Consider the following 26,598-nt stretch of genomic DNA (forward strand, 5'->3'; position numbering starts at 1 on the left):
CTATAGCAAATTAGACAGCCGGATGAAAGCAAAGTCGTTACTAATAGAGTTGGATCCTTCAAAGTAAATATGTTTTGCAACCTGTTTTTTGATCGTTATTTGCCATGGCTTTTTTTTCCTACACTAATTTTTCTTTTAAATTTATTCCATATTCTCATCGTGACGCATTACATTTTGGTTTGACTTTTTTTATTATTTATTTTTTATGTATGCCAATGGGTGAAATTGCCAACACCATTCTAATCATAAATGGAATCTGTCAGCATATTTCTGCTATTTAATCTTCAAGCAGCACGGTGTAGGGGCCGAGAACCTGATTTCAGGGATGTGTCACTCATTGGGCTCTGTGTTGTAGTTTCAATACATCAGCGTTTTATTAGCCGTAGATTATCACTACAGGACTAGGTGTCATGTGCAAGCCAGTCAGGCCAATTGGCGTAACCCCGCCCCCATCACTAATTGGCAGGTTGCTTCACATCATGGGAAGGGGCGGGATTATACACAGGTTGGCATTCTGACAACTGCTACATCTAGAGCAGAGAAGACAACGATTCTAGCAGAAGTGCACCTAGCAGCCCAATAAGTGACACATTACCGGATTCAGGGTCTCTACCACTACATCATGCTGCTCTCAGATAACATAAAAAAACTGCTAACAGATTCCCTTTATTGTATAGCATACAATGAAATAAATCATTTTCTTCAGGCATTACAACTGTGTTCTAAGAAATGTTAAAAGAAAATGTAGAAATACAAATGCCACACTAAATACGCAAAAATAGTTACAAAAAAATGTATGCTTTTAAATACATTTAATTTTTTTTTTAAACTGCCTATTATTATTTTTTGTATCATGATTTAATTAAAAATCATAATTATAACGATGCACCAAATCTTTATCTTACCCTATCATTTAAACTGGTCGTATGTCAATTTTATAATTTGAACTTTAAATATTTAACATAAAAACCCAAAAGGCAGAGCCACCTTCTGGTTTTTGGAAGCATCATTATAACTATTGGGTACCATTGCTTACATTATGAGAATTGACAAAATATTTGACTTTTCATTTATGGTTTTCTTATCTTTTAGTTTGGCTTTATCATAATAATTTAATTCGAACCTAACCTCTGTGTTAGTACAAGGGAGGTAGCACATTTAATATCTCTTGATTTCATGTAATATTCAAGGCAGTTCGTGTAACTGGAATCCTATGGGCCCCAGTGCAAAATTTGGACCTGTGTCCCCCGCATGTTGGTTAGATGTATGGGTCCTTATAGCGTTCTAAATTCTATAAGAACATACATGTTGCCTCCCCCATTATGTAATAATGCCCCCTATCTTGGGCTCGTCCTCATATGCATATCCCCCATCCTAGTGTTTATGTCCCTTATACTGGTCCCACTCTGGTATATGTGATTAGGAAAAACCCGGCACACAGCCATAGAGAAATATATATATATATATATATACAGGGGGTGCAAGTAGTAGAATAGAACTGAATGAAAAAGAAGAGAAAAGACACTACTACAGTATGCACACCACCCAATAATCATATCACAAAAATTCCACTTTATTAGCACATAGTTAAAACATAATTAAAATCACCATGCTATTACAATCAGCCTGGGTATATAATATTAATCCCAATAAATCTCAATATACAGCCTGTTGATTGAAAACAATAATATGCACAATATATAAAGTTATATCACCCTACCTAACGGCTCATGGGGTATCTAAGAGCACATGTAGGGCATAATAAGTTTGCAGGGCACTGGAAGACCAGTAGCCACAAAGTTAACCATAAAATATGGTAACAACAAAGTCCCTAGGTGCCAGCATGAAGACCATGCAAATAATGAGAGACACTGTGATACGATATGAACCGATGCTAGAGAAAACCAGGCTGGAGAACCCAGGGAGATGAGTAGATCATAGCCCCACGCGTATCGTCTCTCGAATGAGGCTTCGTCAGGGGAAGTGCAGGAACAGCCAATTCTCGGGTACATATGTATAAAAATCAGGTGCTTAATAGCCTACCGCTGTGAAGCTGTGCACCATCATAGATCCAGAACTGACGCGCCGGACCGCATGTTGCTGGGAGATGTGGAAACATGGCGCGCATGCGCCCATACCAGTCCAATGGGGAGATATGTGGATCTGATGCGCCGCCGCAGAACAACCAAGGGATGGATGGAAAAAAAATGCGCGTGCGCAGCCGATCATGCTCCAGCATAGTGGATAAAAAGCTGATGAGCATGGAGAGGTGGGGCAAAAGGCTCCCCCACAAAACCAAAGGCCAGTGCGCGTCCGCACATAAGCCGAAGAGTCTAACTGCGCATGCGCGGGAGAGTAACTCCGCGCAAGCACAGTAAGAATGGCAGACCTAATCAGGATCCCAATGGAGGGATGCAAGGAAAAAAGGGGGGGGGGAGAAGAGAGAGGGGAGGTTAAAGAAGCCAGCTTCTTTAGCAATGACCTCTTGTGGCTCACCCTCCTTGTGGAGTGTGTCAATGACTGCCTTCTGGACATCTGTCAAGTCAGTAGTCTTCCCCATGATTGTGAAGCCTACTGAAACACTAAGGGACCTTTTTAAATGCTGCGGAAGCATTGCAGGTTTTTTTTGTATGAGATAATGACTTTTGGGTTGTCACTGGCTGTAAGCCATAATCATCAACATTAACAGAAATAAACACTTGAAATAGATCACTCTGTTTGCAATGACTCTATATAATATACGAGTTTCACTTTTTGTATGAAGAACTGAAATAAATTAAATTTTTGATGATACTGTAATTTTGTGAGAAGTGTTGTGAATTCCGCTCTTGGGCTCCCTCCGGTGGTTGTAAGTGGCACTTTTGTGAGTTCTGCTCTTGGGCTCCCTCTTGTGGTTTCTAGTGGTGTGGCTGCTCCTTGGAGTTAGCTGTCATCAGCTGCCTCCACTTATCGTCTCTTCTGCTCGGCTATTTAGGTCTGGCTCTTTCTTCAGCCAGTGCCACTTGTAAATGGTTCCTGGTTGGATTCACATCTCTTTGGAGTTCCCTGTTATCCTGACCAGTTCAGCAAAGCTAAGTTTTTGCTTGCTCTTTTCTGTCCATAGATTGTGGAATTATCCATTCTGTGCTTTCTATGTTTGTCCCGCTTATCAGTGTGAATTAATTCTGTCTTGCTGGAAGCTCTGGGAGGCAGATTTGCCCTCCACACCGTTAGTCAGGTGTGGAGATTTTTTGTAAACTCTGCGTGGATTTTTGTAGTGTTTTATACTGACCGCACAGTATTCCATCCTGTCCTATCTATTTAGCTAGACTGGCCTCCTGTGCTCATCCTGGTTTAATTCTGTGTATGTCTTTTCCCTCTCCACTCACAGTCATTATTTGTGGGGGGCTAATCTATCCTTTGGGGATTTTCTCTGAGGCAAGATAGCTTTCCTGCTTCTTTCTTTAGGGGTAGTTAGCTCTTAGGCTGTGACGAGATGCCTAGGGAGAGTTAGGAGCATTCCACGGCTACTTCTAGTGTTGTGTTGTGTTGAGCTTAGGGACTGCGGTCAGTACAGTTACCACTTCCTTCAGAGCGCGTTCCATGTTGCTCCTAGACCACCGTATCATAACAGAGAAGCACCTGTATGTCCCCCTTCCTGGGCACATCCTGGTATATATCTCCCCCATCCTGGTATAAATATTGTCCATCCTGGTATATATGTGCCTCATTCTGGGCCTATTTTATATTTGTCCCCATCCTGGAACCATCCTGGTGTATATGTCCCCCATTTTGGGTCCATTCTGGTATATATGTCCCTTGTCCTGGGCTCCATCTTGGTGTATCTTCCCCCAATCCTGGGCCTATCCTGTTATATAGGTATATAAGTACCTATGCAGCATCAATAGTAAAAAGATATAATGTTAAAAGTAGGTAAAAAAATATCATGATATTCTCACCTTCCGGCGTCCCCGGCAGCCTTTCCCGCTTCTCACGATGCTTCTGTTCCCAATAATGCCTAGCGGCAATGACCTCAGATGACATAGCGGTCTAGCAAGACCCACGTCATCACAGGTCATTGCCGCAAAGCATCACTGGGAACGGGAGCATTGCGAGGAGCGGGAAGCCGGAAGGTGAGAATATCACAATGTTTTATTTCAATTCTTTTCTTTTAACAATTACTGTATATGGTTCCCAGGGCCAGGAGGAGAGTCTCATCTACTCCATCCTGGGTACCAACCGCACATGGTCCGCTTACTTCCCGCATGGTGGGCATAGCCCCATGCGGAAAGTAAGCGGATCAATGCATTCCTATGTGTGCGGAGTCTCCACGATTCCCCACAAAGAATGAACATCCTGCGTTTTTTTCCGGAATGCGATTCCGCCGCGGAAAAAAACCGCAACATGTGTACAAAAATTGCGGATTGCATTCTAATAATAGGATGCTTAATGTATGCTTTTTTTTGTGGTTTTATCGCGTTTTTATAGCGGCAAAAAATTGTGAAAAATCCTGAATGTGTGCACAGAGCCTAAGTGTGAGGACCCCTGACGTGGGTTGTGAGCTTGTTTATTGTGGCCAAAATATTGACCAATTCCTCATGTAATGTATTTATTTTATACATTATTTTTCATTTCATTTTTCTGTTTTTGCAGGATGCAGTCGGGCCCTTTAGTGTGTTGGGTGTACTGGGGCGTCTGTCCTTGTGGGGACACCCATATAGTGCTGGACAGCCCACCTGATCTAATAGTATGGGCGTCATTAATAAGCCAGACACTGTATGACTGGCGCCCTACACAGGCCTCATTTGTGTGCATTTTTTACTAGGCAGTCCCCCCTCCATGAATTGGTAGGTTTGTGAGTTGAGGCTTTCATCAGTAGTTTGCACCTGTGATGCTCCCAAGTTTATCATGGGGGTCTACTGCATCCTGCTAGTGCATTGGTAATCTGACTAGGTGTTAGTAAGGCTGTTTCTTTTTCTGGTATATTTTTGGTTTTGGGAAGAAACCATCCATTGAATAGACTCGGCAGAACGTTCCTCCAAAAGTGTCATTAGGAGACCTTTTTCTCATTAGTACAGTAAAATGCATACCGTAGATTTTATTTCCTTTTATAGACTTCTTATTGTTTGAGAAGGAAACTTCTCATTTAAATTATGAATTTCATAAAAACTCATGTCCAACACTTTTCCCTGAGCCTCTTTTAAAAACACAACCTAATATTGGTACAAAGCCTATCTATTAAGATGAAATCTAGAGCAGGTCTTATCAAAAATATGCCAGTATACAAAGAAATGAAGGATGAGTCTGTGGAGTGGGGATGGCCTTCTTAAAGCGATGGTCGTTTGGAGATGTTTTACTGTGTTTCTAGCATATAGTACACACTGGGCATATTTCTTCTAGTATACCCAATCAGCTTCTGTCTTCAAAAAGTTTTCCTCATAAGACAAGGTAATACAAAGGAAATGAATGAATGCAATATATGGTCTAATTAATGCATGGATCAACAAGGAAAGTTATGTTTATATATTTTGTCTTTAGGACATGTCTGTGCCTAAAACCTACGTAAAATAAAGGCATTCTCTGCAAATTAAAGAAGCACTTCTCCTCTGATCAAAGTTTGTATCCTCATAATATATTGCAGTCATCATATTATGCAGCACCGTATACGTACAATTGCTCATTTTGCCTTTCTACCCAGATAATTTTTCTCTTTGCTCTATGTAGAAACATGATGTCATGACTCTGTTGCCAGGTGTGCTGGGACTAGGGGCTCCTTCCATGTCCCTAATGCTAGGTGTGCCCTATCTCGCCCTGTTTCCCTGGTTACTTCTGATGGTGGTGAAAATGCCGGGGACCTTCCCATAGCTCCTGAATCTGCACTCAGTCTGTACCCTTCTCCCACCCAGGAAAGAGGGGATTAATAGTGTATTGTAATACACCAACCAGACAAACGAGATAGTATGAACAGGGGTAACGAAAAATACCAAACATACAAATATACACACACATATAACAGAGGCAAATTAACGGGGAGTCGAGGATGGGGTTAAACTAAAGTAGGAGAAGAAAGGGAATTATCACACACTCAAAACCTAGCAAGACTCACAGATAAATCCACCAGCCATGAAACTTAACAAACTCTGACAATGAGTGCTAGCCAGGACCCAGATTATATAGGAGATAGGAGTGGCTAACCGTGCACAGCTGAGCCTTAGCTCCAGGAGCTCTCAACAGAGCAGAATAACTCCTGCACTTTCCAAAGTAATTTACACCATTTAATATGAAGGTGAAGTGCTTCTAATCAGTGCAGGAGTAGGAAAAATCAGACGCCGCTGTCTTCTTACTCCTCTCTGTTGCGCTAAACTCATGAGAGAACAAGTTTCTTGTCCTTGTATTTATCATTCTTGTCTTCAACTTCTGACCCGGCTGCTCCCCCTGCCAGGGACTTTTGCAGTGACTTATGAGCCATGCAGGGAAAATTTACCTCTTGTTTTTGCATAGGGCTTAGAAGGATTCAGCTTCTCTGTTTTTAACCATGTGGTGTCGTAGACCTGATGGAAAACAGAAGAATTATCCGGGTAGAAAGGTAAAATATGCAATTGTAAGTGCACAGTGCTATATATTATGATGATTGCAATATATTAAAAAGGTAAACACTTTGATAGAAGGAGGAGGATTGCTCTTTTAATATGATTAAGTTGATCGCAGGAAATTACAAAAAATAAAAATAACTATCCCAGTAATACCTTCCCCGCTCTAGTACTCGCTTTCAGTTTTTTAAACTTGTCCTACACTGATGAGCAAATAAATTTGCTAGACCCTAGTCAATATTTCATGGCTGTGAAATTCCTCCGACTTGTTGGCATCCTCAGCTCTTCTTGTGATTTGCCAGGCTGGTTCACCATCATGTGTGCGTCACACTGCAACAATGACATCGAGGAAGGCTGACAAATCAAAAGAGAAGCAGGTAGGAGACAGTAGTCAGGCAGCCACGGAAAACGTATCCGGCAGCTAGACCAGGTTGCTGCTCCCATGACTCACATGACTGCTGCAACCAATCCTTGACCTCAACCATGTGCAGTGCATCCTGGTACTGCTGCTGAGATCATTGATTATTTGCAGTGATCACATACACTTATAGAGTCCATCATCAGTGTAGTATGAGCCAACCAGACTGGGGATCACTGTAGTTGTTTAGATTTTTTTTTCAAGTTTTGGTTTGTTTTTTTGTGTGTTGCATCGCCATTCAGTAGAGATGGGTGGATCGATTTGTGGAATTCCAGTTGAGGTCATTGTTAACTAGTGGCTAGATGGGAGGCTCGCGAATCTCTTACTTTTCTGGTGTCCCTAGAGTGGCTTTTGATTATCCAGCACTAGTGCGACACTCCACACAGATGACGATGCGTCAATCCTGACAAAATGCCACTCTGGAAGGTACTGTAAGAGATTCACAAGCATCCTGTTTAGTCTAACTAGACTCCAGGTTCCACTGACCTGGACCAGGTTCCACTGACCTGGACCAGAGTCCTGCGAATCGATCCACTAACCTATACCAATCAGTTTTTGAAAAAAGGCACCTAGTGTTGTCAAAATGATCTCACTTGTTGTACCTCATAGTATAGTATCTGGTCCAGAGGTTTGAACCCTTGGAAAGAAAAAAAGTTCTGATGGAGCCCTTCACTTTATTAAACCAACAATCATGTTGGACACTGGCCTCCATCCTATCAGTACTTGTCACAAAGGCAGACAATTGGGTCTGTGGTATATTCTGACAGAATCACCCAAAGTATTTCTGAAGTTCTCTACAGTTCAAGTCCCTTTCCCCTCTACAGAGACAAATAACATTCAATTTCTCAGTGGAGGAATGCATGGCCTCTCAGTTTCCTTACACTGGCATGTCAGGCTTGTTACTACCCAAAAGGAGAGACGTCACTCTCCACAAGGTGTTTTATGAAATAACTTTTTTTGGCTGTCACATTACCAAACCATACCTTTCTTTATCTAGTTCCAGAATAATCTTATTGAAATGGTATCCAAATGTTGAATGTGGTAAATACATAATATATTAAAAATAAAAAATTTGGTGCATCCATGATTTTTTGGAATTTGTGTTTCCCTAAGCTCAAGGGCGGTAAAAACAAAGCGATTGAGACTAGGACAAGGAAAGACCAAGACGAAAATGTATTTCATGTCACTTCATTATTCAGACTCAAAATAAGACATCACAGATAGAAAACAAATTGATATGTAATTTGATTACATCTTGGTCGTTTTTTGAGTGAAATGGAGTTGGCAATCTCTGGTCTATAAAATGTGAACAATTAGGGTCATGTTCACACGTTGCAGTTTTTTGCTTTTTTAATGCAAATTTTAAGCTGTGTTTTACAGAACCAGCAAAACCTATGAGATTTCAGAAATGTCATGCTCACACGTTTTTTTCCTGTTTAACTGTTTAAATTGGAAAACTGCTGCGTTTTTTAAAACTTCAGCTTTTTTTCACCCATAGAAAGCAATACGCGAGTGAAAAAATGCAGCAAAAAGCAGGTACCAGATTTTGATGGGTTTTTGGCACAGAAGCCTAAGTTGTATGATGATTTCTTGGGGGGCACTAAACTTTATCTGCATGCACAAGAGACAATAAAAACGCAGCAAAACCTCCCTTTTCTAACCAGCTTCTTTACTGCCAAGAAAGCAGATTTTGCCTGCAGAAGAACAAAACACAACGTGTGAATATAGCCTTAAAAGTACCAATTTCTTTTGATACCAACCATACGTTTTATCATAAGTGCCACAGTGCTTGCTACATGTTTTGGGGGGGTTTTTTGTTTGTTTTTTTTTTACTTTCAAAAGCGATATCATTGCTTGCTGAATGGTAGCAGTGTATGTCATAAGCTGAATCCAAAGTTTTTATTCATTCTTTTTTTAAGAAACAGGATGTTTTTTCAATTGATTTTCTGATGTCCACATATAGCTTCATCGAAAACTGGAGAATCTCAGAGATCACCTGCAAGGCAATGACAAAGGATACTCTCTCCGAGTAAATGTATGATTTAACTCGGCAAATTATATTTATTTCTATTTTTTTTTCTTCATTTTGTTGTTTGTTTTTCTTGCACCTGTATTTTTCTTTCTTGATAGCTTATAACACCAACAGTTTGTTCATCACCCTCGTCAAGCATTACCCGTTCCTCCGTTTAATTTATTCATGTGTATATTTTAATTACGCAGGGGTTTCATTTAAGTACGCAGAGACCGTATATTGAAAAATAAGGACTTAAAGATTATTTGGATGTTCTGTCATCTTTTTTTGCCTGGAGATGTGCTGTTGAGTGTACTGCGTCGTATGATTGTCTTTCAGTTCTAAAATACACCATAAGTGTGAAATTCGCCTAAGTCCCAGGACAACATGGAGCTGTTAATGACGATATAGGGGCATGCAATCGATAAACTATTTGAGAGTCACTGTAGCTGCCTTTGCACCCACACTCTGGCCATGTACTAGACGCATCAAACATTACTTATGACCTTACTGGTAGCAATAAAGCACAATATACCCCACAATCTCTGGTAAGCAGTCCTCCACTCTAGAGTAGCAAACATGAGTTTTGGGGTAAAACTTTAAGGCCCCTGTACACATTAGACTAACATTGGAAGATATTGATGGGTTGGGTCAACATTCAGTATATTGACAGAGGGAGCACTCCTATGTGGGAGTCTGGTGAGATAGCTGCCAGACAAACAATCAGCCAAATCATCATTCGATCAACAGCTAACTAAAGAACATGGGGAGCTTTAGGGTAAGTCCGCACCAACCCTGTACACATTAGACTAACATTGGAAGATATTGATGGGTTGGGTCAACAGTCAATATATCGGCGGAGCGGGCACTGCTATTTATGCAGGAGTCAGGCAAGCTGCTGGACAATTGGCCAAACCATCATTCGATCAACAGCTAACTAAAGAACATGGGGAGCTTTAGGGCAGAGACAGACTCCCTTATTTCTCGTGCGAGAATCGCATCGCACTGCACGCACTGGCCTGGCACCTCTCCTGACTTGAGCAAGACAGCATGATGTATTTCTATGCAGCAGTCAAATTCAGGTCAGGAGAGCCGACAGCCAATACGAGGTTTATGATGCAATTCTCATACGAGAAATACTGCAGTCTGTCTCTGCCCTTAAGGTAAGTCCGGACCAACCCTGTACACATTAGACTAACATCGATATCGATGGGTTGGGTCCACAGTTAGTATATTGGCAGAGCGAGCACTCCTATGTGTGGAGGAGTCAGGCAAGATAACTGCTGGACAAACAATCGGCCAAACCATCATTCAATCAACAGCTAACTAAAGGACATGGGGAGCTTTAGGGTATGTTCATAACAACCTTAGACTAACTTCAGCAGATATTAATGGGTTGGGTCAAAAGTCAGTATATTGGGAGAGCGAGCACTCCTATGTATGCAGGAGTCAGGCAAGATAGCTTCCGGCCAAACCATCATTCGATGAACAGCTGTAGATTTTAATTTCTGCAGCAAATGCTAATATGGGCACCTAAGATTTGGAAAACCTATCCAATTGCCTGCTACTGCAGTCCGCTATGAATTTTGTCCGCACCTATCCGCATGTAGAATTTGCAGTTCAGGAGGTGTGCAAATGTCTTGCCATCTGGTATTCTTGGTGTGGCATCTGATTTGTCAAGACTGGCGCAACGTCATGCCTTGGAAAATTAAAAGCCACACCGAGAGGTAAGAGATTTGCGGGCCTCCCGTGTAGCCACCAGTTAACACTGACCTGGTCACTGGAGCGTTGTCCCACTAATCGATCTTCTCATCTCTAATTCTTATCCTTGGAACCCCCATCGGGCTTGACCACGTTGACATCATGTCTATTGAGATAGATATGAGTGTCTGCTAAAATTAATGAACCCATTCATCATTTTCTTTTTATTTCTTTTCGAGTTACTTTTTGCTTCTTTTGTTTCTTCTTTATCTCGTTGATGTGTTTTGCACCAAATTTTTCCAAATGGTGCACGTGGATCATGGATTTTTTATACAAAATCAAAAATGTTCTTTGTTTGTCTTTCACCTTTGTCTGTATCTTTTTACTTTTTAGCGTCAAGTTCTGCTAAGTTGCAAAGATTTTATTAAAACAATTTCAGGCGTACATGAAGTCACTTCAGTGGATAAGGAGAATGGAGGACATTTGAGCAAAAATGTTCCAATTTTTTTTTTACAAGTTTCCATTGATAAGCTGAAAACATCTAACGACCCCAAAACCCTGCCCACAATCAATGGCAAACCTCAAAAACTAAAAAAAAAAAAAATACCCACACATATAAAATAGACTTTAAAAAGGGATGTCACATTGATGTTTGATAACTTTAAATCAATAGGCATAAAAAAAAAGTTTTGTTAAAGTTTAGGAGAAAACAACAATTTTTAGCTTAAGGCCAATCATATAGAGGTCCACTAATTTAAATGAGGCAGTTTTAGAGATCCCCATCTGTCATCAAGCAGCTTCACTTTGACATACAACAAATGCAACTACTGGTGACTAACCTTAAACCAGCGTACACTCTAGATAGTTGGTGGCCGAATTATGCTTTGTCCGATCATTTGGTCGACAGCTATCTCTGCCGACTTTTCCATACAAAGTAGAGCTGGTTTGGTCGAGCACTTCTGTACTTTCTTTGAGAAAGCTGCTGATTGACACATCGGCCGGTGGGTTATCTTGAGAAGAAAATTGGGATCATCAGTCCAAAATTTGAAATGCGCTATCAACATCTCTCCTGATTATCAGTTGGCTGGCACCCCCATACATGTCTGACCTTTGGCCAAACCCATCGATAGTGGCAGGTTCAGCCAACATTTGCCTAATGCATATAGGAGCCTTTATTGGGTCAGGTATAGACAGTCTTATCACTTTTAGAAAAAGGCGTTGAACTGAGGGGAAGGAGGCATCAAAACACTGATGATGAGGAGTTGTGAGACACATGGCAGACGGTTGTTGGCTGTGGCCCCCACACACAGCCTAATATCATCTTCACCTGCTGAAGAAATTGACATGTTTTGCCAACAATTTTTTGTTAGTGGGCACCTGATTGTCTGAGAGATCTTGATCAGGCATGTCCAATTTTGTACTGCTGATCGCTTTGTTCGCCTAGAGATGAGCCGCCGACAGAGATGTCTATTCTAGAGAACACGGGAGAGCGCGGCCGAACGAGGGCTTCTGTTAGTGGCTGAGATGGCTGTCAACTGAACAATCGGCCAACAACCATTTAATGAGTCAGGGGCCCCTAAAGCCAGTTGTTCTAAAGCAGGGGTCCCCAACTCCAGTCCTCAAGGCCCACCAACATGTCATGTTTTCAGGATTTCCTTAGTCTTGCCCAGGTAATAATTGCATCACCTGTGCAATGCAAAGAAAATCCTGAAAACATGACCTGTTGGTGGGCCTTGAGGACTGGAGTTGGGGACCTCTGTTCTAAAGTGTCCCTAAAAGCAATTTGCCTACAACAGGCCAAGAAAATAAAGTAGGCTTGATAAAGACATATCAGGTTCACAACTATGTGATAATTATTTAAATGAGATAAAATTGCAGACCATCATATAATAGGAACAAATGAAGGAAAGTTCTCCAGCGATGAAAAATGTTCCCAAAGGAGGGATAAAAGCAACTTTTTATTTAGGCCATTTAAAATTGAGAGCAACCAGTATAGGTAACCAGTATAGGTAATATCGCTGAAACGCGTAGGTATTTCATATGTGCATCATCTGTACAGTTACCTATACTTGTTGCTTTTGTCTCTCATTTGGGATCATTTTTTCATCGCTGGAGAACGTTCCTTCATTTTTTTTCTTCATCGACTGAGTCTGAGACTGGGACTGCTCTACACGGATGATATTCATGAACAAGGTGCAAGGCATTTCGGTGAGCTTACTTTCCTTATTTCCCTTTTCCGTTTTTTTAATGTGTATCATATAAAAGGCTCCACGAGTAGTAATAATTCCCTCCCAAATGCACAGTTGTTAAATTGTCTCCCCCAGTCTGTTTTGTCATATTTGATAGTTTCTGGTACAAGTCACATAGTGTTGTCGCCTGGTTGTCATTTTGAAATTTTTAGTCTAGTGCATTTGGACGGAAGCATACATTATGTACAAGTTTTCATGTATTTATATTCGGACAATAAAATTAGTTACTATTGATGAAGCCAATACTTCACAGTCATGGCTGAAAGTGATAGCACCCTTGAAATTAATCCAGAAAATTAGGTATTTCTCACAGAAAATTATTGCAATTGTACATGTTTTCTTATACGCCTGTTTATTTTCTTTGTGTTTATTGGAACAGTACAAAAAACTGAATAAAAGGCAAATTGGACATAATTTCACACAAAACCCTTTGGAATAAATAACTGCAATCAATCGCTTCCTATATATTTGTTTCCATCCATTTCTGTGAGACCTCTTGAAGTATGTTTGGGGTCATGGTTCTGATGGAAGACCCATGACCTAGGACGCAAACCCAGCTTTCTGACACTCGGCACTAAATTGCGACCCAAAATCCTTTGGTAATCTTCAGATTTCATGATGCCTTGCACACAGTCAAGGCACCCAGTGCCAGAGGCAGCAAAACAACCCCAAACATCTATGAACCTCCACCACATTTGACTGTAGGTACTGTGTTCTTTTCTTTGGAGGCTTTATTCCATTTTCAGTAAACATAAGAATGATATGCTTTACCAAAAAGCTCTATTTTTGTCTCATCTTTTCACAAGATGCTTTCTCAGAAGGATTTTGGCTAATCCATGTACATTTTGGCAAACTGCCGTCTAGCTTTTTATCTCTGTGTCAGCAGTGGGGTCCTCCAGGGTCTCATGCTATAACGTTTCATTTCATTCAAATGTCGATGGATAGTTCTTTCTGACAGTGATGCACCCCAAACCTGCAGGACAGCTTGAATTTCTTTGGAACTTGATTGGAGCTGCTTATCCACCCTCTGGACTATCCTGCATTGCAGCCTGTCATCAATTTTTCTCTGCTCTCTTGGGAGATTAGCTACAGTATCGTGAGTTGTAAACTTCTTGATTATGTTGCACACTGCAGACAAAGAAGTATCAAGGTCTCTGGAGATGGACTTATATAACCTTGAGATTGTTGATATTTTTCAACAATTTTGATTTTCAAGTCCTCAGACTGTTCTCTTCTGCCCTCCACAGAATGCAAAAATTTAGTTAATTTCTCCCCTATTTATCTCGCTTCAGGTGTGATTTTCATATTGCCAACACCTGTTACTTGCCACAGGTGAGTTTGTATGAGCATCACATGCTTGAAACAAAGTTATTTGCCCACAATTTTGGAAAGGTGACAATAGTTTTGTCCTGCCCATTTTGGGGGCTTTGTGTGATATTATGTCTAATTTGCCCTTTTTTCTCTTTTATTGTGTTATTACAATACACACAAATGAAATAATCGTGTATCACAAAACACATGTAATTGCAATAATTTTCTTGGAGAAATACTTAATTTTCTAGAACAATTTCATGGATGCCATCACTTTCAGCCATGACTGTATTTTGCGACAACATTTATAATTACAGGCTTGTTCAATTCCTTTTAAGCAGGCGAACAGTTTGCTCGTAACGAGGGCCAATTGATAATCTTCAAGGTCGATTGGCGCTTGTGTACTTTTATACCAATGATCCATTGGGAGTTTTTTCGCAATAATGATCCATGGGGTGGTCATTCATTTTCACCCATTTGTATTCTTTGAAGAGGTATTTCCATCGAGTTATTGATGTCAAATTCTTAAGATAAGCCATCATTTAATGATCAATGGGTATGACTTCATGGTCCTCCACTGTTTCAGCAAGGCATCTCAATCACCATTTTTCTTTGCTTAGCGAACACCCTTATGCAGAGTAAGACCATTGTTCCCCCCTTCTTTGTCATTAGTGAAGGTGGTCCCGGATGTCATACCTCTTAGTGATCATTGAGAAATGTAATATCCTAGTCATATGCCATCACATATTAAAGGGAATCTGTCACCCCCAAAATCGAAGGTGAGCTAAACCCACCGGCATCAGGGGCTTATCTACAGCATTTTGTAATGCTGTAGATAAGCCCCCGATGTGTCCTGAAAGATGAAAAAAGAGGTTAAATTATACTCATCCAGGGACGGTCCCGGTATGATGGGCGTCGCGGTCCGGTCTGGGGCCTCCCATCTTCTTACTATGACGTCCTCTTGTCTTCACGCTGCGGCTCCGGCACAGGCGTACTTTGTCTGCCCTGTTGAGGGCAGAGCAAAGTACTGCAGTGTGCAGGCAGCGGGAAAGGTCAGAGAGGCCCGGCGCCTTCTCACTGCAGTACTTTGCTCTGCCCTCAACATGGCAGACAAAGTACGCCTGTGCCGGAGCCACAGTGTGAAGACAAGAAGAGGATGTCATTGTAAGAAGATAGGAGGCCCCGGACCGGACCGCGATGCCCATCGGACCCGGACCGCAGTGGGACCGCCCCTGGGTGAGTATATTCTAACCTCTTTTTCTCATCTTTCAGGATACATCAGGGGCTTATCTACAGCATTCCAGAATGCTGTAGATAAGCCCCTGATGCTTTGATTTTGGGGGTGACAGGTCCCTTTAGGGGTATGTGCACGCACAGTTTTTTGATGAGTATTCAGGCGCTTTGTTTTTCAGAATCATTGAAAAATGCAAAAAGAAGATTTTATTCAAAACAATTTTGGTGGGCGAAAAGAAAGTGCAAGTGAAAAAGCCCACAACATAACTGTCCAAAAAAAGCTGCATTTCCCGTAGCAGTTTCTACTGGAAAACCTTTTTTTTTTTTTTTTTTTTACCAAACTTTGTGTGCATATACCCTCAGTTGGGAAGACCCTTTTAGAACAAGCATGGAATGGCCATCACCAATGGTGACTCCAGAAGTCTTTTCAGCTTAGAGTTACTTTTTTGGCCTCCATGATTTCCTACTACATTGTGGATTATTGTGTAGAGATGGGCTGATCGATTTGTGGGACCTCAGTCCAACGACCTGGCTGCTGGACTGTAGTTCTGCAAATCGCTTACCTTCTGGGATCCTCAACGTAGCCTTTGCAGGGGATTAGAAGGGCTGGCGCATTTCACGCCACAATGATTACTTTGCGCCAGACCAGCTAATCATGCACCATGCCGAGAATCGCCAAAGGTAAGAAATGCACAGACTTCCTGTCCAAAGGACAGAGACTACTGACCCGGCCAATGGACCAGAGTCCTGCAAATTGATCGTCTAATCTCTTGTATTGAACAATTCCTTTGATCAATGCTGACTAACGATATTGTGAGATATATAGACTTTTGTATTGTTTTTTTAATCTCACTTTGTTTCATTATGTTAAATGTTATGTGTAAAATGAAATTGGGGATTGGCATAGACTGATTTTACCAAGGAATCTATTGTCAAAAATTGTACCTAGCTGTGAATGACTTGTTTGGCTTCTATAGGTAACATGAAGACACAAAAGAGAATGGTAAAACCAAAAACACTCAGTTTGAAAAAATGTTTGCAGTAATCCGCAAGTGCTAGTAAAAGATGTAAATAACAGGGTATTTGGTTGATACGTTTTTTGCAAAAAATGTATACTAAGCTGCTCTACCAATCTTCACGGTATACCCATATCAGAGCAGTCCTAACTAATGTATGCAATCCCTATCTGATGTATTTAAAAACCTGATCATCTGTATATTACCTGTGTGAACAGGGTTCAGAGAGGAAAAATCCATGTGTGCATACAGGGTAGAACAGCTTTTATGCAGCTAGCCCAAGAGGAGTGGTGGAACTCCCCAGTCTTGTAGACACAAGAGAACAATTATGGAAACAGGAACACATGGGCTACTTGCACAGTGAACAAGTCTGTAAGAACATGTTCACACACCACCAAGAAACCTGAAGACACAAAAGAGAATGGTAAAACCAAAAACACTCAGTTTGAAAAAATGTTTGCAGTAATCCGCAAGTGCTAGTAAAAGGTGTAAATAACAGGGTATTTGGTTGATACGTTTTTTGCAAAAAATGTATACTAAGCTGCTCTACCAATCTTCACGGTATACCCATATCAGAGCAGTCCTAACTAATGTATGCAATCCCTATCTGATGTATTTAAAAACCTGATCATCTGTATATTACCTGTGTGAACAGGGTTCAGAGAGGAAAAATCCATGTGTGCATACAGGGTAGAACAGCTTTTATGCAGCTAGCCCAAGAGGAGTGGTGGAACTCCCCAGTCTTGTAGACACAAGAGAACAATTATGGAAACAGGAACACATGGGCTACTTGCACAGTGAACAAGTCTGTAAGAACATGTTCACACACCACCAAGAAACCTGAAGACACAAAAGAGAATGGTAAAACAAAAAACACTCAGTTTGAAAAAATGTTTGCAGTAATCCGCAAGTGCTAGTAAAAGATGTAAATAACAGGGTATTTGGTTGATACGTTTTTTGCAAAAAATGTATACTAAGCTGCTCTACCAATCTTCACGGTATACCCATATCAGAGCAGTCCTAACTAATGTATGCAATCCCTATCTGATGTATTTAAAAACCTGATCATCTGTATATTACCTGTGTGAACAGGGTTCAGAGAGGAAAAATCCATGTGTGCATACAGGGTAGAACAGCTTTTATGCAGCTAGCCCAAGAGGAGTGGTGGAACTCCCCAGTCTTGTAGACACAAGAGAACAATTATGGAAACAGGAACACATGGGCTACTTGCACAGTGAACAAGTCTGTAAGAACATGTTCACACACCACCAAGAAACCTGAAGACACAAAAGAGAATGGTAAAACCAAAAACACTCAGTTTGAAAAAATGTTTGCAGTAATCCGCAAGTGCTAGTAAAAGATGTAAATAACAGGGTATTTGGTTGATACGTTTTTTGCAAAAAATGTAAACTAAGCTGCTCTACCAATCTTCACGGTATACCCATATCAGAGCAGTCCTAACTAATGTATGCAATCCCTATCTGATGTATTTAAAAACCTGATCATCTGTATATTACCTGTGTGAACAGGGTTCAGAGAGGAAAAATCCATGTGTGCATACAGGGTAGAACAGCTACCCATGTGTTCCTGTTTCTATAGGTAACATGTTTAGGGAAACTTTCCATCGACCGTATATAAGCTATTTTAAAAAAAATAAACTATAACAGTAGCTAAAAAAACTAATTCTTCTTTTGCTCACATAAAACCCAAAGTGTCTGAAATGAAGTATACCCACTTTCGGAGTACCATCCAAATAGATTTATAGAAAGGTTGATAATTTGCCATAAATAATAAAGATTAAGGTTGACCCTAAACAGGTGCTCTTTACAGAGGCTTCACTACATATACAATGAATAGACTAAATTGACATCCTGGTTATTTTTTTTTATTTTTTATGTGTATACCTTTAACAGACAATTAAGCATTTCACTTTTTTCTTTTTTTTTTCTTTTTTTTTTATTAGCGATCACAACCAAAAACATTTTAACTTTTAAATGATCAATGTTGGTTTCGTAATTGTTTTATTACATTGAAGTCTGTAAGTAGTTTATTATATTTTTTTGTTTTTCCCCCCGACTTTCCTCTCACAGATTGTCGGGGAGAGAAGGATCCAGGCTTTTGAATTTCAACCCTGATCCTTTTGTTCTCTTTGCCACCAAAAAAGTCAGACAGAGGCTCTAATAGAAAACACATGGACCCTCAACTTTGCATGGGGAAGCCTGGAGAGATAACTGTTGGCCAAACAATTGACTGTGTATGGGGCCTTTAGAGTCTCCATGAAGTAGCAAAGAGCAGAGATCAGAGAGCAATAGATGAAATGTGTCTACCTTATCTGCTTGTCTTAATGTCTCACTTTAAGTATCCAACGCTACAAAAGATATGTCATTAAGTCACCGTTAAATGACAGTGAGATGCCTCTCTTCATCATGTCCAAGCTTACACCCCAAAGCTGAAGTAAGCTGCAATAAACTAAAAAAAATTGAATTGTCAGCCAATAGCATCTACTCCAGTGGCTGGAATATTGTTGTAATTTTTTTTATATGGAGTCACAAAAAAATTGGCTTCCTTAAAATATGTTGTTTTTTTAGATTGGGTCTATAATTTTCCTAGAAACATAGCCACTTCTGACCATGGGCTGTGTACTGAAGCTCAACTCCAACACTCATGGGGTTCAGCAACAACACCAAACACAGCCGATGGAGGTGAAGCGCGGCAAAAGTTCTTGAAGAAAAGTAGGACATTTTTTTGTGAACCTGTGTACTGCTATTATTAGATATTTTGTAATTAAAGGTCAGCAAAAGTTGAGAATGAAGAATTCAGTATTTATATTACTAGAAAACTTCTTTATAACATCTTTACTGTGGTTGTCCCATTAAAAAAAAAAATAGTAGATTGAGCTCCCACAAGTGATCCTGGTACGTCCATGATAATGAGATAGCTCTGTTCATTGTGCCTTAGTCTACACACCAAAGCTGTCAAGTAGGCTGCAAAAACAAAATATGTCAGCCTACTTTGGTAGGTTTTTTTACTTGCCACAAAAAGCATTGTCTTGTTTAATGGAAATTATCTTTTTGAGTTTGGTGGCTGCAGTAGGGTGAATGGATAGCCCAATGGGGCATCTTCCAGGGCGGGTTAGAAAGAAGATAAATTTTCACAAAATGAAAAATAAGAATATTTTACAGTTATTGATTATGTAATAAAAAGATTACCAAAAAAAATAAAAACAAACCACATTGTCATTTTAATGAAATGAATGTTAAGGAAAAAAGTAACTAAGTCTATAGTATAAGTCTACTATTGAGATAATTTCCTATTAGTATTTTATGGCAATGAATGATCTAAACTTTCTCCTTGTAGAAGCTCATTTTACTGGCGTGTACTTGAATTTATGGTTGTACATCATTAATAGCTTCTTTTTTTTTTCCCACTGATCTAAAATTTCATCTCAAGCGTACTCATTTTTTTAACCTTCTTAGAAATACTTGAAAATGGGTATAGTTCTATAAAACCATTAATATTTCTCTTTTTTTATGTTTTTATATTGTTTCACTTAGGTATGTGTGCGGTTTGTTGTATTACATGTAGTCTCTAGAATGTGCCATCATTGGGAGTCTGACCTCTGGGTCCCCAAGCAACCCTAAGGCTGTGTGCACACGATGTGGATTTAGTGCGCATCCGCAGCGGTTTTTTTCCGCACAGAAACGCTGCAAAGTGATTTACAGTACAATGTAAATCGATAGGAAAAAAAAATGCTGTGCGGAAAATTCCACATGAAAAATGCTGCGGAACAAAAGAAGTAGCATGCCACTTCTTTTGTGCAGATCTGCAGCGTTTCTGCACCCTAATTTGAACGTCTGGATATCATGGCCCAATTATGGATGTCCATCCACAGCCTTGCCAAGAGCCTCCTGACCCAAACTCTACAGCCTCATAATCATATATGGCTCTGACCGGACCATCTGAACATAGCTCGAGACAGAGCTAAAGGTTGAGCTGGAGGCTGATCTAGTGACAGAACTAGAGGCTGAGCTAGAGGCCAAGCTAGAGACAGAGCTAGAAGCAAAGCTAAAGACCGAGCTACAAAGACAGAGGTCGAGATAAAGACAGAGCTAGAGACCAAGCTAGAGACAGAGCTACAGGTTTAGCAAGAGACAAATCTACAGTTTGAGCTAGAGGCCGAGCTACAGGGCGAGTTAGAGACAAAGCTAAAGGCTGAGCTAGAGACAGCTAGTAACACAGCTAGAGGCCGAGCTACAGGCTGAGCTAGTGACACAGCTAGAGGCTGAGCTACAGGCCAAGTTAGAGACAGAGCCAGAGGTCGAGGAAAAGCTGGAGATAGAGCTAAAGTCCAAGTAGAGATCGAGCTTGCATGGGTGCAATGTCCTGATTTCTGCCCCCATAATGTGCTCAGATTTCTTCTGTCCCCCTAATGTCCTGATTTCTGCCCCATCCCCCCCCCCCCCATATTCTCAGATTTCTCCACCACATGCAACTGCACTCGGGAAGGGGGGGATCGGGGCAGAAGAAATCTGAGCACATTATGGGGGCAGAAATCAGGACATTATAGGGGCAGAAATCTGAGCACATTATGGGGGCAGAAATCAGGACATTATGGGGGCAGAAATATGAGGACATTATAGGGGGCAGAAATCTGAGGACATTTTAGGGGGCAGAAATCTGAGGACGTTGTGGGGGGGAGAAATCTGACGACGTTATGGGGGGGGAGAAATCTGAGAACAGTATGGGGGGAGAATTTTAATTTTTACATTGTGAACTAGGGAAAGTATGGATGGGGGGGCGCCAAACTGATCCTTTGCCCCGGGTGCAGGAAAAGCTAGATACACCTCTGGGACACAGTCTAATAAGTGACACATCCCTGGAATCATGGTGTCAACCCCTACATCATGCTGCTCTCATATTACATAGCAAAAAACTGCTGCAGATTCCCTTTGCAAATATATAAAAGAATTACAAGACATTAAACGTTCAAATCATTTCACTTTTCACCATCCAGAAATAAAAACCAAACAGATTTGGTATTGTTGGGCACATGAAAGGCTGATCCATGAAAATATAAAATGTACGATAATTAATCCATACGGTAAATGACGTGAAGAAAATAAAAAATCACAATGCAGTAAAAAGATCCAAAGCAACACCAACGGTAACGACAGCTCACAACACAAAATCACAGGTTCACAGACGGAAATATAAAAAAGCGACCCAAACTAAACTTTTTTTATTTTTTGTTTTAATTAACTTTTTTTTCCATAAAAAATATATATACAGTATATATAAAAAAAATATACATTTGATATCAATTTTTACTGCACAATGAACACCATAAAAAGGAAACAAAGAAAACAGTGGTGAAATTGCTATTTTTTTTTTCTTAATTTAACATGGAAAATTTTCAGTTTTTTGGGGGGTACATAGGTAAATACTTAGAAACAATAAGGTCCCATATGTCTGCATTGATGCAAAAGTCTTAACAGTGTTAATGCAGCCTTTTACTGTGTAAAAAAAATGTAGAAATGTTCTCCATGCACTGAATTCTGTTACGCATGGGTGGGGCTTCTTTTTATGGCCAATCAGAGGATAGCTAGCTAAAGGACGAGAAGAGATTAAACCAATGATAAGACAGAGGGTGTGTCTCAGACTCTAGTCACACTAGCTCTGCACTAATGGAGATGAGCTAAGAAAGTAGCCAGAGAGTGAACAGAGAGTAATCCCTGAGAACAAGAAGAAGCAGGTAGCACAGTGGGCTCCGGCCAGCCAGAATTACATCATATAACCCAATTTTCATGCAAGGGATTTGGAGCTCGCTCTCACTGAACATGGAGATGTGACCAATTGCTATTAGTCATATCAGTATTTTTACGTATTTTTTTATTTTTTTTGTTAAATGGATTGTACTCCTTTGTCTTATTACCCTTTCCTTTTTCTGTGAGAGGACACTCTTGAAGGATGTGTACATCGAGTTTTTTTGAGGCCTTAAGAAACCTCATCAGGACTTTTTGGTGGAGCTTTTCTTGAAGTGTTTCCTGCCCAGTTTGGAAAGGTTTCCTTCAGGTTCCACCTTAAATGAAGTGACGTGTGCTTAATTTTTTTTCACCAGGAGTTTTTCAAAATCTCTTCAGTGGATAAAAAAGCTGAAAAGCACTTCTTCTTAATAGAAAAGTAGATTTCCCATTAAATTGACAAATTTTCCAAGAGCTTTTGACGCATGTACACATGATGGTTTTTTGCTGAGCTTTTGGGGCGGAAACTGAGAAGAGGCGATTTACAGTGAGTACAGAAAGCATTCAGAACCCTTTAATTTTTTCACTATGTTTCTTTGCAGCCATTTGGTAAATTCAAAAAGTTCATTTTTTTTCTCATTAATGTACACTCTGCACCCCATCTTGATAAAAAAAAAAGCAGAAATGTAGACATTTTTGCAAATTTAATCAGAAAGAAAAACTGAAATATCACATGCTCATAAGTATTCAGACCCTTTGCTCAGTATTAAGTAGAAGCACCTTTTGAGCTAGTACAGCCATGAGTCTTCTTGGGAATGACACAAGTTTTTCACACCTGGATTTGGGGATCCTCTGCCATTCTTCCTTGCAGATCCTCTCCATTTCCGTCAGGTTGGATGGTGAACGTTGGTGGACAGCCATTTTCAGGTCTCTCCAGAGATGCTCAATTGGGTTTAGGTCAGGGCTGTTGCTGAGCCAGTCAAGAATGGTCACAGAGTTGATCTGAAGCCACTCCTTTGTTATTTTAGCTGTGTGCTTAGAGACATTGTCTTGTTGGAAGTTGAACCTTCGACCAAGTCTGAGGTCCAGAGCCCTCTGGAAGAGGTTTTCATCCAGGATATCTCTGTACTTGACCACATTCATGTTTCAATGACAACTAGTCTTCCTGTCCCTGCAGCTGAAAAACACCCCCGTAGCATGATGCTGCCACCACCATGTTTCACTGTTGGGATAGTATTGGGCAGGTGAGGAGCAGTGCCTGTTTTCTCCACACATACCGCTTAGAATTATCACCAAAAAGGTCTATCTTCATCTCATCAGACCAGAGAATCTTATTTCTCATTTCTGTTTTTTTCAGTCAAGATGGGGTGCAGAGTGTACATTAATGATATAAAAAAAGAACTTTTTTGAATTTACCAAATGGCTGCAATGAAACAAAGAGTGAAAAATTTAAAGGGGTCTGAATACTTTTCGTACCTACTGTAAGTTTTTCAGGAGGATTTATAATAATAATAATAATAATAATTTGGAAGGATTTGGAAGATTTCTGCTCAGTTTTTACTTTGAAAAGTCAACAAAAGCACTCTGTATGCTCATGCCCTAAGGGGAATGTGTACACCGTATTGCGAGAAAGTTTTGGTGCTGAAACTGAGCGGAATCTCTCCAAATCATCCTCACAAAGTTTCTCAGCTTCCGCTAAAAAAAAAAAAAGAAACTCAACATAAAGACTTTGTGTGCATGTAGCGACTGGACGGAAACTCCAGGTTTCTTTGAAGTTTTGAAGAGGATATGTAGAGTTTCTACTCTGAAAACTCACAAAAAGCCCTTCAGCTTGTGATGTCTTGTCCAGGCAGATTACACTGCAGAGGCCGCCTCGAGAAAACATCAGAGAATCTCAGAGGAATGATCACATGCATCTCCAGGTAGAAACAACTTGCTGAGCACATGTTCAGACTTTTGAACTTTATTTTACCACTTGAAGTTTCTATAAATGCCAAGTGGTTAACAGAAGTAACCAGTCCATTCCTTTGATGTTTTCTGCTTGGGAGATGCTCTCTACTTTACAGTACAAGTCCATGGAAGATTCAAAAGACACCCAGACATCTCTTGAAGCCTTGTGCTATCATTTTGCTTAAGAAACCTCTAGCAGTTTTTTTATTTAATGGATCGGAAAAAAAAACTACAGTTAAAAAGACGTCACAAAAACCATGGGAAAACGCTCCAAAAAACGCCAGCAGATCACATGGGAAATGACCGAAAAAAGTAGCACAAAAGACGTTATTGAGAAGAATTTTGGAGAGTTTCCACTCCCAAAAAGCTCCTCAAAAAAACTTCTTATGCAAATCACCTTCCACAGTCGTCTTTGTTCAGTTTTTAGATAAAAAACAGAGCAGTAACTCCCATGTTTTTGAGGAGTTTTTAGGAGGACTTGGAAAGGTTCTTCTTAGAAGATCATTCTTTGCTTTAAAAAGGCTTGCCAGAGGATTCCGCAAGCTGTGTGGAGGAGAATCCTGTTACAATGCATGGTTTATTACGTTTCACAAATATAGGTCCATGGTATGGAAAAAAAAAAACCTAAATATTAAGATTTGTACCTTCTTTTCTATCATTGTATAGTTTGTACGTTACTATATGTTTATAATCCTGTTTATTGTTCCTGATATGTACCTTGTATGTAAATTGTCATTTAATAATTGTTTTCCAAAGCTGTAACCAAAGTGAAAATCAGTATTTAATGTGTAAGCTTGGTCCATGTTGCGCATGCATATATTTAAAAAAAATATATATATATTTATACATTATCCTTCCTTTTTTGTTTTAAAGAAGTTTCCTATGACAAAAAAGAGCCTTCGGCAATCGTTGGCTCCCATAGGATTTTTTCTGTTCATCAATAACGAGAAACAATTTGTGTTAGTTGAAGATCTAAAGTCCTTTTGTCTGTGATTCTAAATGAACCCCCTGCTATTGTTTTTTTGTGCTGGATCCACATTTACAGAATGACTTCTGAAAATTTTCTGTTTGACGCCATTCCTTATTTAACCGTGTTTTCTTTTCCCTCACTGCACAACCAGGCTCGGCTTCCTTCCTGCTCATCCACCTATAGTGTTTCGGAGGTATACTTGCACGTATTTTTTCTTTTTCTTTCCACATAGTTCACACGCTCACCCTCACCTCCACCGTGTGTTTTCTTTTTTTTTTCTTTTTGCCTTGAAACTGTGCACAAGTTGGGGAAAAAAAACTTGATTGTATCGAAAAAAAAAAATCCTGATATTTGCATGCTCACCTCACTCTTCTGTTTGACATTGTTTGATTTTCACTGTGGCTGTTTGTAAGAATCACAATGTAGATCATATTTGAAATTGCTGAATTTCGATTCTACCAAAAAAGTGCAAAAATTCCCAAAATTAGCTTGTGTCCTCCCTTAGATCCATTAATTGGCAGTTTAAACTGGTATGTTTTTAGAAATGTTATGATTTCTAGTGTTTAAAAGGAACGTGTCATCAGAAAATAATCTTATTTTGTGGGTTTTTTATTTTCACAGTTTGTATTTTTAGCTTATCTCATTTTTTATCAAAATTAAAAAAAAATGGAAATTTTCAGATCTCACATTGGCCATTGGGGCTTTTTAAGACTAAGTTCATGTTGTTTCAGGAAATGCAGCGTGTGCAAAGGTCATTGTAAAAGGAGCTGGCGAAAAGTTGCAACATTTTGTAATTTTGTGTAGTATCAAAACATAACGACTTTTCAAAGATTTTTAAAACAGAATTATTGAATAAAAAGAATTGACTGCAGTGAGTAAAAGAAAAAAATCCCAGTGACCAATGCGAAAATTGCAAGATTACTTTTTTTAGTAAAGATATGGAATTAAAAAAAATTGCAAACATAAAAAAAAACAACAAAAAAAAACAATTATAATACCAAAACCTGATTTAAACAATAGGTAATTTCCTAACAACACATTCCCATGGGGGTCCCACTTCTGGGGTGGTGGAGATGCTTGACCATCTTTCTATCCACTTTAATTGGACTGATGAAATGGATATTACCTTCGGTCCTTTAGAAGTAGCAACTTTGGAACCATTTTCTATGGATTGTTGGGGTCCTAACAGTTTGACCTGTTGGCTATAAAATAATTGTGTTTAGTGGAAAAATCCCTTCAAGAGGGTGCTCTAGTAATATTAATTAATGGCTTATCATTTGATGTTCATTCTCTCCGGACATCCACTGCTTGGTAAAAATGAAGGGTCTCACTTGCCTGCTGGAGAGCTGCAACACCCTCAAAATGTTTTCCCAAATCTAGGCAATCCATGGTGCTAGATACCATCAGCTATGGACGGTTACCAATAATA

General features: G+C 39.9%; 1 protein-coding gene across 40 annotated transcripts in view; it reads left to right on the forward strand.

Annotated features, from left to right (window-relative positions):
* GPHN (gephyrin) overlaps nt 1–26,598 on the forward strand; it is a 490,719-nt gene that overhangs the window by 363,463 nt on the left and 100,658 nt on the right. For 18 of the 40 annotated variants that reach the window (XM_069726492.1, XM_069726522.1, XM_069726549.1 and 15 more), the window contains 3 exons: nt 7–63; nt 8,951–9,022; nt 25,321–25,362. The exons of 4 other annotated variants lie outside the window; for them this stretch is intronic. In XM_069726492.1, coding sequence (XP_069582593.1) covers nt 7–63; nt 8,951–9,022; nt 25,321–25,362 — 171 coding nt within the window. The remainder of the gene's footprint in view (nt 1–6; nt 64–8,950; nt 9,023–25,320; nt 25,363–26,598) is intronic. 18 more of the 40 variants (XM_069726566.1, XM_069726648.1, XM_069726652.1 and 15 more) reach the window with 2 other exon arrangements.

This window comes from Ranitomeya imitator, chromosome 1, assembly GCF_032444005.1.
Source record: "Ranitomeya imitator isolate aRanImi1 chromosome 1, aRanImi1.pri, whole genome shotgun sequence".
NCBI classification, from domain to species: Eukaryota; Metazoa; Chordata; class Amphibia; order Anura; family Dendrobatidae; genus Ranitomeya; species Ranitomeya imitator.